This window comes from Hyla sarda, unplaced genomic scaffold (genome assembly GCF_029499605.1).
Source record: "Hyla sarda isolate aHylSar1 unplaced genomic scaffold, aHylSar1.hap1 scaffold_775, whole genome shotgun sequence".
Lineage (NCBI taxonomy): Eukaryota > Metazoa > Chordata > Amphibia > Anura > Hylidae > Hyla > Hyla sarda.
In genome coordinates, this window is record NW_026610798.1 from 1 (window position 1) to 14,072 (window position 14,072).

General features: G+C 59.9%; 1 protein-coding gene across 1 annotated transcript in view; it reads right to left on the reverse strand.

Annotated features, from left to right (window-relative positions):
• Positions 1-1,756: 1,756 nt before the first annotated feature.
• The window catches only part of ENTPD5 (ectonucleoside triphosphate diphosphohydrolase 5 (inactive)), a gene marked incomplete at its 3' end in the record, with an annotated part of 29,772 nt that continues 17,456 nt past the window's right edge, over positions 1,757-14,072 (reverse strand). Inside the window, 6 exon segments of the mRNA XM_056554518.1 lie at positions 1,757-1,792; positions 2,827-2,902; positions 9,932-10,075; positions 11,174-11,253; positions 13,192-13,230; positions 13,496-13,639. Coding sequence (XP_056410493.1) covers positions 1,757-1,792; positions 2,827-2,902; positions 9,932-10,012 — 193 coding nt within the window.

The following is a 14,072-nucleotide window of genomic DNA, read 5'->3' on the forward strand; positions in this document are numbered from 1 at the left end:
CGTTATGTGCAATATCTGCCCCCTCCCCCCACACAGGTGCATTAGACCCGCCCCCACACAGGTGCATTACATCCGATCCCTCCCCCACAAACAGGTGATAGACCTGCCCCCTACCCCCACACAGGTGCATTACATCCGATCCCTCCCCCCGCCACAGGTGCATTAGATCCGCCCCATCATCACCTGCAGACACAGAAGCCTCCAGCACCGCCAGCCGAGCTGCCTTCAGGCCGAGCCCCAGATAACTAAATAGAATAAACAAAAATTCCTGTAGCAGCCTGTCCGCCTCCACACCTCCCCAGACCCCACGTGTTGTCTCCGCCTCCTTATACCTGCGCGTGTACAGGCGATATGTGCTGCCAAACATCTCAAGGGTTGTCAGAAAGTCACCAGGTGTCTGATCCAGTGTGGCCTGAAAATAGGAAACCCAAAGTGGTGACAAAGGTCTACGAAAGGCAATATGGCAACAGAGGAGGCGGCACTAACCTTGGCAAGAGGCAAGAACGTTATCTGTGTGGAGCCTCCACCCAAATCCAGGATCCCCACACTGCGGTCCCCATGTAACAGCCCTGCAAAGAGCATTATTAAATAGGACCAGGACACTTATCTATGCTAGAACTACCACCCCTACCCCAGACACCCCGTCTCTACCCCCACCCCAGACTTACCACCTGCGCCTCTACCCCAGATCTACTGCCCCCAGACCCCCTGCCTCTACCCCTGCACCCCCTTACCCGGCACCCGTCTCCCTACCCCAGACCCGACACCCGCGCCCCTACCCCAGACCTGCCGCCGCCTCTACCAAAGACCCAACACCTGCACCTCTACCCCAGACCTACCTCCTCTGCCCCTACCCCAGACCTGCCTCCGCCGCCCCTACCCCAGACCGAACACCTGCACCTCTACCCCAGACCTACCTCCTTCGCCCCTACCCCAGACCCGACACCCGCGCCCCTACCCCAGACCTGCCGCCGCCTCTACCAAAGACCCAACACCTGCACCTCTACCCCAGACCTACCTCCTCTGCCCCTACCCCAGACCTGCCTCCGCCGCCCCTACCCCAGACCGAACACCTGCACCTCTACCCCAGACCTACCTCCTTTGCCCCTACCCCAGACCCGACACCCGCGCCCCTACCCCAGACCTGCCTCCGCCGCCCCTACCCCAGACCCGACACCTGCACCCCTACCCCACACCTACCTCCTCTGCCCCTACCCCAGACCTGCCTCCTCCGCCCCTACCCCAGACCCGACATCTGCGCCCCTACCCCAGATCCGACCCCCGCGCCCCTACCCCAGACCCAACACCTGCGCCCCTACCCCAGACCTACCTCCTCTGCCCCTACCCCAGACCTACCTCCTCTGCCCCTACCCCAGATCCGACCCCCGCGCCCCCTACCCCAGACCTACCTCCTCCACCCCTTTCCCAGATCCGACCCCCGCGCCCCTACCCCAGACCTACCTCCTCTGCCCCTACCCCAGACCCGACACCTGCACCCCTACCCCAGACCTACCTCCTCCACCCCCTTCCCCAGATCCGACCCCCGCGCCCCTACCCCAGACCTACCTCCTCCACCCCTTCCCCAGATCCGACATCCGCGCCCCTACCCCAGACCTACCTCCTGTGCCCCTACCCCAGACCTACCTCCTCCACCCCTTCCCCAGATCCGACATCCGCGCCCCTACCCCAGACCTGACACCCACCTGTAGTCCAGAGATACAACAAGACGATTCTCACTAGACAGATGAGGATTTACCTGTCAGAAAGTTGACTGTGATCCAGGCCAAGACTCCTGTAAGAGGAATCAACAGCATCAGATACTTGGACACAGACTCCACTGCACGGCCCCTCCCACCATTCATCATCACCCAAGAGGGCGGAGCCATCTCAGCTACAAGTGCAGCATGGTGGCTCGGTGGTTAGCAGGGCTGCTGGAGTCCGAGGTTCAAACCCCATTGACATCTGCAAAGACCTTGTTCTCCGCTTTCCTCCCAAAATCCAAAAGAGGTAAAATTAGATTGTACAGCGCTGAAGAATCTGTGTGCGCTATATAAAATGAAGATTATTATTGATTATGTGCATATCCGGAGAAAGGGGGGACAGAGCGATGTTCTGCAGATCTCTATAGAGGTCAGAGGTGTAATAATCTGCAGGATATATCACTATGTATCAGGAGGTAGAGAGGACAGAGCGATGTTCTGCAGATCTGTAGAGAGGTCAGGGGTGTAATAATCTGCAGGATATATCACTATGTATCAGGAGGAGGAGAGGACAGAGCGATGTTCTGCAGATCTCTATAGAGGTCAGAGGTGTAATAATCTGCAGGATATATCACTATGTATCAGGATGTAGAGAGGACAGAGCGATGTTCTGCAGATCTGTAGAGAGGTCAGGGGTATAATAATCTGCAGGATATATCACTATGTATCAGGAGGTAGAGGGGACAGAGCGATGTTCTGCAGATCTCTATAGAGGTCAGAGGTGTAATAATCTGCAGGATATATCACTATGTATCAGGAGGTAGAGAGGACAGAGCGATGTTCTGCAGATCTGTAGAGAGGTCAGGGGTGTAATAATCTGCAGGATATATCACTATGTATCAGGAGGAGGAGAGGACAGAGCGATGTTCTGCAGATCTCTATAGAGGTCAGTGGTGTAATAATCTGCAGGATATATCACTATGTATCAGGATGTAGAGAGGACAGAGCGATGTTCTGCAGATCTGTAGAGAGGTCAGAGGTGTAATAATCTGCAGGATATATCACTATGTATCAGGAGGTAGAGAGGACAGAGCGATGCTCTGCAGAGGTGACGTGTTTTCCCCACCTTCATCGGTCCCATTTAGGATGCTGACACTGTTTTCTGGGACAAGAAATGGAGAAGCGCTGAAGACTTTCCTGACCTGCAAATCATAAGAGATCCATCATGAGGTGGTGATGTGGATGGTCCTGGGGGGCCGGCTTAGGTATAGGGGACTATGGCTGAATTAGGGTAGGTACACACCACGTTTGTGCACCTTAGTCATATCAGTCAGCGTGCTGCCAAAAACGGGAGCAACGGACCCAATTATTGAGCACCTCTGATCACTGCCCCAGCCCAGCCCTGAGAACCTCTGATCACTGCCCCAGCCCAGCCCTGAGCACCTCTGATCACTGCCCCAGCCCAGCCCTGAGCACCTCTGATCACTGCCCCAGCCCAGCCCTGAGCACCTCTGATCACTGCCCCAGCCCAGCCCTGAGCACCTCTGATCACTGCCCCAGCCCAGCCCTGAGCACCTCTGATCACTGCCCCCGCCCCAGCCCTGAGCACCTCTGATCACTGCCCCAGCCCTGAGCACCTCTGATCACTGCCCCAGCCCAGCCCTGAGCACCTCTGATCACTGCCCCAGCCCTGAGCACCTCTGATCACTGCCCCAGCCCTGAGCACCTCTGATCACTGCCCCAGCCCAGCCCTGAGCACCTCTGATCACTGCCCCAACCCTGAGCACCTCTGATCACTGCCCCAGCCCAGCCCTGAGCACCTCTGATCACTGCCCCAGCCCAGCCCTGAGCACCTCTGATCACTGCCCCAGCCCAGCCCTGAGCACCTCTGATCACTGCTCCCACCCAGCCCTGAGAACCTCTGATCACTGCTCCCGCCCAGCCCTGAGAACCTCTGATCACTGCCCCAGCCCAGCCCTGAGCACCTCTGATCACTGCCCCAGCCCAGCCCTGAGCACCTCTGATCACTGCCCCAGCCCAGCCCTGAGCACCTCTGATCACTGCCCCAGCCCAGCCCTGAGCACCTCTGATCACTGCTCCCACCCAGCCCTGAGAACCTCTGATCACTGCTCCTGCCCAGCCCTAATAATCTCTGATCACTGCCCCCGCCCAGCCCTGAGCACTTCTGTTCACTGCCCCAGCCCTGAGCACCTCTGATCACTGCCCCAGCCCAGCCCTGAGCACCTCTGATCACTGCCCCAGCACAGCCCTGAGCACCTCTGATCACTGCCCCAGCCCAGCCCTGAGCACCTCTGATCACTGCCCCAGCCCAGCCCTGAGCACCTCTGATCACTGCCCCAGCCCAGCCCTGAGCACCTCTGATCACTGCCCCAGCCCTGAGCACCTCTGATCACTGCCCCAGCCCTGAGCACCTCTGATCACTGCCCCAGCCCAGCCCTGAGCACTTCTGATCACTGCCCCAGCCCTGAGCACCTCTGATCACTGCCCCAGCCCTGAGCACCTCTGATCACTGCCCCAGCCCAGCCCTGAGCACCTCTGATCACTGCCCCAGCCCAGCCCTGAGCACCTCTGATCACTGCCCCAGCCCAGCCCTGAGCACCTCTGATCACTGCTCCCACCCAGCCCTGAGAACCTCTGATCACTGCTCCCGCCCAGCCCTGAGAACCTCTGATCACTGCCCCAGCCAAGCCCTGAGCACCTCTGATCACTGCCCCAGCCCAACCCTGAGCACCTCTGATCACTGCCCCAGCCCAGCCCTGAGCACCTCTGATCACTGCTCCCGCCCAGCCCTGAGAACCTCTGATCACTGCTCCCGCCCAGCCCTAAGAATCTCTGATCACTGCCCCCGCCCAGCCCTGAGCACTTCTGTTCACTGCCCCAACCCTGAGCACCTCTGATCACTGCCCCAGCCCAGCCCTGAGCACCTCTGACCACTGCCCCAGCCCAGCCCTGAGCACCTCTGACCACTGCCCCAGCCCAGCCCTGAGCACCTCTGATCACTGCTCCAGCCCAGCCCTGAGCACCTCTGATCACTGCCCCAGCCCTGAGCACCTCTGATCACTGCCCCAGCCCTGAGCACCTCTGATCACTGCTCCCACCCAGCCCTGAGAACCTCTGATCACTGCTCCCGCCCAGCCCTGAGAACCTCTGATCACTGCCCCAGCCCAGCCCTGAGCACCTCTGATCACTGCCCCAGCCCAGCCCTGAGCACCTCTGATCACTGCCCCAGCCCAGCCCTGAGCACCTCTGATCACTGCTCCCGCCCAGCCCTGAGCACCTCTGATCACTGCCCCAGCCCTGAGCACCTCTGATCACTGCCCCAGCCCTGAGCACCTCTGATCACTGCTCCCACCCAGCCCTGAGAACCTCTGATCACTGCTCCCGCCCAGCCCTGAGAACCTCTGATCACTGCCCCAGCCCAGCCCTGAGCACCTCTGATCACTGCCCCAGCCCAGCCCTGAGCACCTCTGATTACTGCCCCAGCCCAGCCCTGAGCACCTCTGATCACTGCTCCCACCCAGCCCTGAGAACCTCTGATCACTGCCCCAGCCCAGCCCTGAGCACCTCTGATCACTGCCCCAGCCCAGCCCTGAGCACCTCTGATCACTGCCCCAGCCCAGCCCTGAGCACCTCTGATCACTGCCCCAGCCCAGCCCTGAGCACCTCTGATCACTGCTCCCGCCCAGCCCTGAGAACCTCTGATCACTGCTCCCGCCCAGCCCTAAGAATCTCTGATCACTGCCCCCGCCCAGCCCTGAGCACTTCTGTTCACTGCCCCAGCCCTGAGCACCTCTGATCACTGCCCCAGCCCAGCCCTGAGCACCTCTGATCACTGCCCCAGCACAGCCCTGAGCACCTCTGATCACTGCCCCAGCCCAGAGCACCTCTGATCACTGCCCCAGCCCAGCCCTGAGCACCTCTGATCACTGCCCCAGCCCAGCCCTGAGCACCTCTGATCACTGCCCCAGCCCTGAGCACCTCTGATCACTGCCCCAGCCCTGAGCACCTCTGATCACTGCCCCAGCCCAGCCCTGAGCACTTCTGATCACTGCCCCAGCCCTGAGCACCTCTGATCACTGCCCCAGCCCTGAGCACCTCTGATCACTGCCCCAGCCCAGCCCTGAGCACCTCTGATCACTGCCCCAGCCCAGCCCTGAGCACCTCTGATCACTGCCCCAGCCCAGCCCTGAGCACCTCTGATCACTGCCCCAGCCCTGCCCTGAGCACCTCTGATCACTGCTCCCACCCAGCCCTGAGAACCTCTGATCACTGCTCCCGCCCAGCCCTGAGAACCTCTGATCACTGCCCCAGCCCAGCCCTGAGCACCTCTGATCACTGCCCCAGCCCAGCCCTGAGCACCTCTGATCACTGCTCCCGCCCAGCCCTGAGAACCTCTGATCACTGCTCCCGCCCAGCCCTAAGAATCTCTGATCACTGCCCCCGCCCAGCCCTGAGCACTTCTGTTCACTGCCCCAACCCTGAGCACCTCTGATCACTGCCCCAGCCCAGCCCTGAGCACCTCTGATCACTGCTCCAGCCCAGCCCTGAGCACCTCTGATCACTGCCCCAGCCCAGAGCACCTCTGATCACTGCCCCAGCCCAGCCCTGAGCACCTCTGATCACTGCCCCAGCCCAGAGCACCTCTGATCACTGCCCCAGCCCAGCCCTGAGCACCTCTGATCACTGCCCCAGCCCAGCCCTGAGCACCTCTGATCACTGCCCCAGCCCTGAGCACCTCTGATCACTGCTCCCGCCCAGCCCTGAGAACCTCTGATCACTGCCCCAGCCCAGCCCTGAGCACCTCTGATCACTGCCCCAGCCCAGCCCTGAGCACCTCTGATCACTGCCCCAGCCCAGCCCTGAGCACCTCTGATCACTGCTCCCGCCCAGCCCTGAGCACCTCTGATCACTGCTCCCGCCCAGCCCTGAGCACCTCTGATCACTGCCCCAGCCCTGAGCACCTCTGATCACTGCCCCAGCCCTGAGAACCTCTGATCACTGCTCCCACCCAGCCCTGAGAACCTCTGATCACTGCTCCCGCCCAGCCCTGAGAACCTCTGATCACTGCCCCAGCCCAGCCCTGAGCACCTCTGATCACTGCCCCAGCCCAGCCCTGAGCACCTCTGATCACTGCCCCAGCCCAGCCCTGAGCACCTCTGATCACTGCTCCCACCCAGCCCTGAGAACCTCTGATCACTGCCCCAGCCCAGCCCTGAGCACCTCTGATCACTGCCCCAGCCCAGCCCTGAGCACCTCTGATCACTGCCCCAGCCCAGCCCTGAGCACCTCTGATCACTGCCCCAGCCCAGCCCTGAGCACCTCTGATCACTGCTCCCGCCCAGCCCTGAGAACCTCTGATCACTGCTCCCGCCCAGCCCTAAGAATCTCTGATCACTGCCCCCGCCCAGCCCTGAGCACTTCTGTTCACTGCCCCAGCCCTGAGCACCTCTGATCACTGCCCCAGCCCAGCCCTGAGCACCTCTGATCACTGCCCCAGCACAGCCCTGAGCACCTCTGATCACTGCCCCAGCCCAGAGCACCTCTGATCACTGCCCCAGCCCAGCCCTGAGCACCTCTGATCACTGCCCCAGCCCAGCCCTGAGCACCTCTGATCACTGCCCCAGCCCTGAGCACCTCTGATCACTGCCCCAGCCCTGAGCACCTCTGATCACTGCCCCAGCCCAGCCCTGAGCACTTCTGATCACTGCCCCAGCCCTGAGCACCTCTGATCACTGCCCCAGCCCTGAGCACCTCTGATCACTGCCCCAGCCCAGCCCTGAGCACCTCTGATCACTGCCCCCAGCCCAGCCCTGAGCACCTCTGATCACTGCCCCAGCCCAGCCCTGAGCACCTCTGATCACTGCCCCAGCCCAGCCCTGAGCACCTCTGATCACTGCTCCCGCCCAGCCCTGAGAACCTCTGATCACTGCTCCCGCCCAGCCCTAAGAATCTCTGATCACTGCCCCCGCCCAGCCCTGAGCACTTCTGTTCACTGCCCCAACCCTGAGCACCTCTGATCACTGCCCCAGCCCAGCCCTGAGCACCTCTGATCACTGCCCCAGCCCAGCCCTGAGCACCTCTGATCACTGCCCCAGCCCAGCCCTGAGCACCTCTGATCACTGCTCCAGCCCAGCCCTGAGCACCTCTGATCACTGCCCCAGCCCAGAGCACCTCTGATCACTGCCCCAGCCCAGCCCTGAGCACCTCTGATCACTGCCCCAGCACAGCCCTGAGCACCTCTGATCACTGCCCCAGCCCAGAGCACCTCTGATCACTGCCCCAGCCCAGCCCTGAGCACCTCTGATCACTGCCCCAGCCCAGCCCTGAGCACCTCTGATCACTGCCCCAGCCCTGAGAACCTCTGATCACTGCTCCCACCCAGCCCTGAGAACCTCTGATCACTGCTCCCGCCCAGCCCTGAGAACCTCTGATCACTGCCCCAGCCCAGCCCTGAGCACCTCTGATCACTGCCCCAGCCCAGCCCTGAGCACCTCTGATCACTGCCCCAGCCCAGCCCTGAGCACCTCTGATCACTGCTCCCACCCAGCCCTGAGAACCTCTGATCACTGCCCCAGCCCAGCCCTGAGCACCTCTGATCACTGCCCCAGCCCAGCCCTGAGCACCTCTGATCACTGCCCCAGCCCAGCCCTGAGCACCTCTGATCACTGCCCCAGCCCAGCCCTGAGCACCTCTGATCACTGCTCCCGCCCAGCCCTGAGAACCTCTGATCACTGCTCCCGCCCAGCCCTAAGAATCTCTGATCACTGCCCCCGCCCAGCCCTGAGCACTTCTGTTCACTGCCCCAGCCCTGAGCACCTCTGATCACTGCCCCAGCCCAGCCCTGAGCACCTCTGATCACTGCCCCAGCACAGCCCTGAGCACCTCTGATCACTGCCCCAGCCCAGAGCACCTCTGATCACTGCCCCAGCCCAGCCCTGAGCACCTCTGATCACTGCCCCAGCCCAGCCCTGAGCACCTCTGATCACTGCCCCAGCCCTGAGCACCTCTGATCACTGCCCCAGCCCTGAGCACCTCTGATCACTGCCCCAGCCCAGCCCTGAGCACTTCTGATCACTGCCCCAGCCCTGAGCACCTCTGATCACTGCCCCAGCCCTGAGCACCTCTGATCACTGCCCCAGCCCAGCCCTGAGCACCTCTGATCACTGCCCCCAGCCCAGCCCTGAGCACCTCTGATCACTGCCCCAGCCCAGCCCTGAGCACCTCTGATCACTGCCCCAGCCCAGCCCTGAGCACCTCTGATCACTGCTCCCACCCAGCCCTGAGCACCTCTGATCACTGCTCCCACCCAGCCCTGAGCACCTCTGATCACTGCTCCCGCCCAGCCCTAAGAATCTCTGATCACTGCCCCCGCCCAGCCCTGAGCACTTCTGTTCACTGCCCCAACCCTGAGCACCTCTGATCACTGCCCCAGCCCAGCCCTGAGCACCTCTGATCACTGCCCCAGCCCAGCCCTGAGCACCTCTGATCACTGCCCCAGCCCAGCCCTGAGCACCTCTGATCACTGCCCCAGCCCTGAGCACCTCTGATCACTGCCCCAGCCCTGAGCACCTCTGATCACTGCCCCAGCCCAGCCCTGAGCACTTCTGATCACTGCCCCAGCCCTGAGCACCTCTGATCACTGCCCCAGCCCTGAGCACCTCTGATCATTGCTCCCACCCAGCCCTGAGCACCTCTGATCACTGCCCCCACCCAGCCCTGAGCACCTGCCCCCGCCCAGCTCTGATCACTGCCCCCGCCCAGCCCTGAGCACCTCTGATCACTGCCCCCGCCCAGCCCTGAGAAACTCTGATCACTGCTCCCGCCAAGCCCTGAGCACCTCTGATCACTGCCCCCGCCCAGCCCTGAGCACCTCTGATCACTGCCCCAGCCCAGCACTGAGCACCTCTGATCACTGCCCCCGCCCAGCCCTGAGCACCTCTGATCATTGCTCCCACCCAGCCCTGAGCACCTCTGATCACTGCCCCCACCCAGCCCTGAGCACCTGCCCCCGCCCAGCTCTGATCACTGCCCCCGCCCAGCCATGAGCACCTCTGATCACTGCCCCCGCCCAGGCCTGAGCACCTCTGATCACTGCCCCCGCCCAGCCCTGAGCACATCTGACCACTGCAGCCAGTGTGGCTCCTGGGAGAAGAGCCCCTGTTTATAAACCTGACCCCTACAACCAATCACATTCCATAATCGGTTATCACCTCCATCAGCAAGGCATTGGCCTGGTGTTCCGGAAGCAGACGCAGCCCAGCAGTTGCTTTTAGTACCAGCAGCGTTTTCATCCACTTTTTGGGAGGAATGTGGTCCTGTGCAAAGCGGAGCAAAGAGAGGACGGACTCTGCACCCTAAGGGAACCATCAGAGTTAATCACAACAAAGAGGGTCTCTCTATATAGCTATTCAGAGGAAACACCATTCAGGCTGAAAACCCTCCTGAAATACTCTGTACTGCTGTGGACCCTGCTCCTTCACCATATAACTCTCACCCTGTGACCTCCACATGATCAGTACACTCCTCTCCTGAAATACTCTGTACTGCTGCACCTCAACTATATAACTCTCACCCTGTGACCTCCACATGACCAGTACACTCCTCTCCTGAAATACTCTGTACTGCTGCACCTCCACTATATAACTCTCACCCTGTGACCTCCACATGATCAGTACACTCCTCTCCTGAAATACTCTGTACTGCTGCACCTCAACTATATAACTCTCACCCTGTGACCTCCACATGACCAGTACACTCCTCTCCTGAAATACTCTGTACTGCTGCACCTCCACTATATAACTCTCACCCTGTGACCTCCACATGATCAGCACACTCCTCTCCTGAAATACTCTGTACTGCTGCACCTCCACTATATAACCACCACCCTGTGACCTCTACATGATCAGCACACTCCTCTCCTGAAATACTCTGTACTGCTGCACCTCCACTATATAACTCTCACCCTGTGACCTCCACATGATCAGCACACTCCTCTCCTGAAATACTCTGTACTGCTGGGGGCTTGTTCCTTCCACTATATAACTCTCACCCTGTGACCTCCACATGATCAGCACACTCCTCTCCTGAAATACTCTGTACTGCTGGGGGCTTGTTCCTTCCACTATATAACTCTCACCCTGTGACCTCCACATGATCAGCACACTCCTCTCCTGAAATACTCTGTACTGCTGCACCTCCACTATATAACTCTCACCCTGTGACCTCCACATGATCAGCACACTCCTCTCCTGAAATACTCTGTACTGCTGGGGGCTTGTTCCTTCCACTATGTGTCACATCACAATTCCCCTTTATTCTAATGGCAAGCTGTCAGTATCGATCGGCTCCCTGAATGCTGGGGGGGGGGGGGGGAGGGGGGGGATGGTGCTGCCATCATAAGGGGAGACTTCTGAGAACAGTCTCTATTATTCAGCTAACATGGTGCAGTTCACCTTTTTGGGCTCCTCAGCAAAGGCAGACAGTCCCGGCTTCACAGACTCAAAGATCTCCCCATCTAGTTCCAGAGGGGTCCCTAAAATATGGGAAATACCAAGATAAGACAAAAGCACAGGCAACCTGAGGAGGGGCGGGAGCTGGGCACTAACCTGCAGCCTGAGGAGGAGCGGGAGCTGGGCACTAACCTGCAGCCTGAGGAGGAGCGGGAGCTGGGCACTAACCTGCAGCCTGAGGAGGGGCGGGAGCTGGGCACTAACCTGCAGCCTGAGGAGGAGCGGGAGCTGGGCACTAACCTGCAGCCTGAGGAGGAGCGGGAGCTGGGCACTAACCTGCAGCCTGAGGAGGGGCGGGAGCTGGGCACTAACCTGCAGCCTGAGGAGGAGCGGGAGCTGGGCACTAACCTGCAGCCTGAGGAGGAGCGGGAGCTGGGCACTAACCTGCAGCCTGAGGAGGGGCGGGAGCTGGGCACTAATCTGCAGCCTGAGGAGGAGCGGGAGCTGGGCACTAACCTACAGCCTGAGGAGGAGCGGGAGCTGGGCACTAACCTGCAGCCTGAGAAGGGGCGGGAGCTGGGCACTAATCTGCAGCCTGAGGAGGAGCGGGAGCTGGGCACTAACCTGCAGCCTGAGGAGGAGCGGGAGCTGGGCACTAACCTGCAGCCTGAGGAGGGGCGGGAGCTGGGCACTAATCTGCAGCCTGAGGAGGAGCGGGAGCTGGGCACTAACCTACAGCCTGAGGAGGAGCGGGAGCTGGGCACTAACCTGCAGCCTGAGGAGGGGCGGGAGCTGGGCACTAATCTGCAGCCTGAGGAGGAGAGGGAGCTGGGCACTAACCTACAGCCTGAGGAGGAGCGGGAGCTGGGCACTAACCTGCAGCCTGAGGAGGGGCGGGAGCTGGGCACTAACCTGCAGCCTGAGGAGGAGCGGGAGCTGGGCACTAACCTGCAGCCTGAGGAGGAGCGGGAGCTGGGCACTAACCTACAGCCTGAGGAGGAGCGGGAGCTGGGCACTAACCTGCAGCCTGAGGAGGAGCGGGAGCTGGGCACTAACCTACAGCCTGAGGAGGAGCGGGAGCTGGGCACTAACCTGCAGCCTGAGGAGGGGCGGGAGCTGGGCACTAATCTGCAGCCTGAGGAGGAGAGGGAGCTGGGCACTAACCTACAGCCTGAGGAGGAGCGGGAGCTGGGCACTAACCTGCAGCCTGAGGAGGGGCGGGAGCTGGGCACTAACCTGCAGCCTGAGGAGGAGCGGGAGCTGGGCACTAACCTGCAGCCTGAGGAGGAGCGGGAGCTGGGCACTAACCTACAGCCTGAGGAGGAGCGGGAGCTGGGCACTAACCTGCAGCCTGAGGAGGAGCGGGAGCTGGGCACTAACCTACAGCCTGAGGAGGAGCAGAAGAAGGACAATAACTTACAGCCTGAGGAGGAGCAGAAGAAGGACAATAACCTACAGCCTGAGGAGGAGCAGAAGAAGGACAATAACTTACAGCCTGAGGAGGAGCAGAAGAAGGACAATAACCTACAGCCTGAGGAGGAGCAGAAGAAGGACAATAACCTACAGCCTGAGGAGGAGCAGAAGAAGGACACTTACTTACAGTCTGAGGAGGAGCAGAAGAAGGACACTTACTTACAGCCTGAGGAGGAGCAGAAGAAGGACACTTACTTACAGCCTGAGGAGGAGCAGAAGGACACTTACCTACAGCCTGAGGAGGAGCAGAAGAAGGACAATAACCTACAGCCTGAGGAGGAGCAGAAGGAGGACACTTACAGCCTGAGGAGGAGCAGAAGAAGGACAATAACTTACAGCCTGAGGAGGAGCAGAAGAAGGACAATAACCTACAGTTTGAGGAGGAGCAGAAGAAGGACACTTACCTACAGCCTGAGGAGGAGCAGAAGAAGGACAATAACCTACAGCCTGAGGAGGAGCAGAAGAAGGACAATAACCTACAGCCTGAGGAGGAGCAGAAGAAGGACAATAACCTACAGCCTGAGGAGGAGCAGAAGAAGGACAATAACCTACAGCCTGAGGAGGAGCAGAAGAAGGACACTTACAGCCTGAGGAGGAGCAGAAGAAGGACACTTACTTACAGCCTGAGGAGGAGCAGAAGAAGGACACTTACTTACAGCGTGAGGAGGAGCAGAAGAAGGACAATAACCTACAGCCTGAGGAGGAGCAGAAGAAGGACACTTACCTACAGCCTGAGGAGGAGCAGAAGGACACTTACAGCCTGAGGAGGAGCAGAAGGACACTTACCTACAGCCTGAGGAGGAGCAGAAGGACACTAACCTACAGTCTGAGGAGGAGCAGAAGGACACTTACCTACAGCACTATGATGGAATGTGTAGATGTGGATCCGTGTCCCAGTGCTGCCCGCATCAAACACTATGCCGTGGATTGTGTGAGTGGATGTGCCAGGCGCAGAGGACTTCACATCACAGTCAGCAGATGGGTCAGAGGTGCCGGCTGGAAACAGAGACAACCAGAAAGTAAGAAGAGAAGAAAGTAAGAACCACATATTCTCCTGCGTGACCAACCCTGCAGAGAGAAGAGCGAGGACACCTGCATGTGGACTTTGGAGTGTGAGCGGTCATACGTGACATCACACAGACGCCAGAGGAGCCATCGGGGGATTTCACAAGTGTCCAAAAACGCAGCAGAGCCGGACGTGTTTCATGTGGATCACCTCTAACCCATGTGGATTCAACCACTGAAGTGCTGCCCCTCTAAGCACTGCCACCGTAGGCACAGGCCCAAATACAGCCCTATATGTAGACAGCATGGTGGTAATATAATGTCTAAATGTATTATACACTGTATAATGGTAATATATATGCACCGTATGGTGGTATTATTATACAGGCCCCGTGGGGTGGTATCATGATACAGGCACCGTATG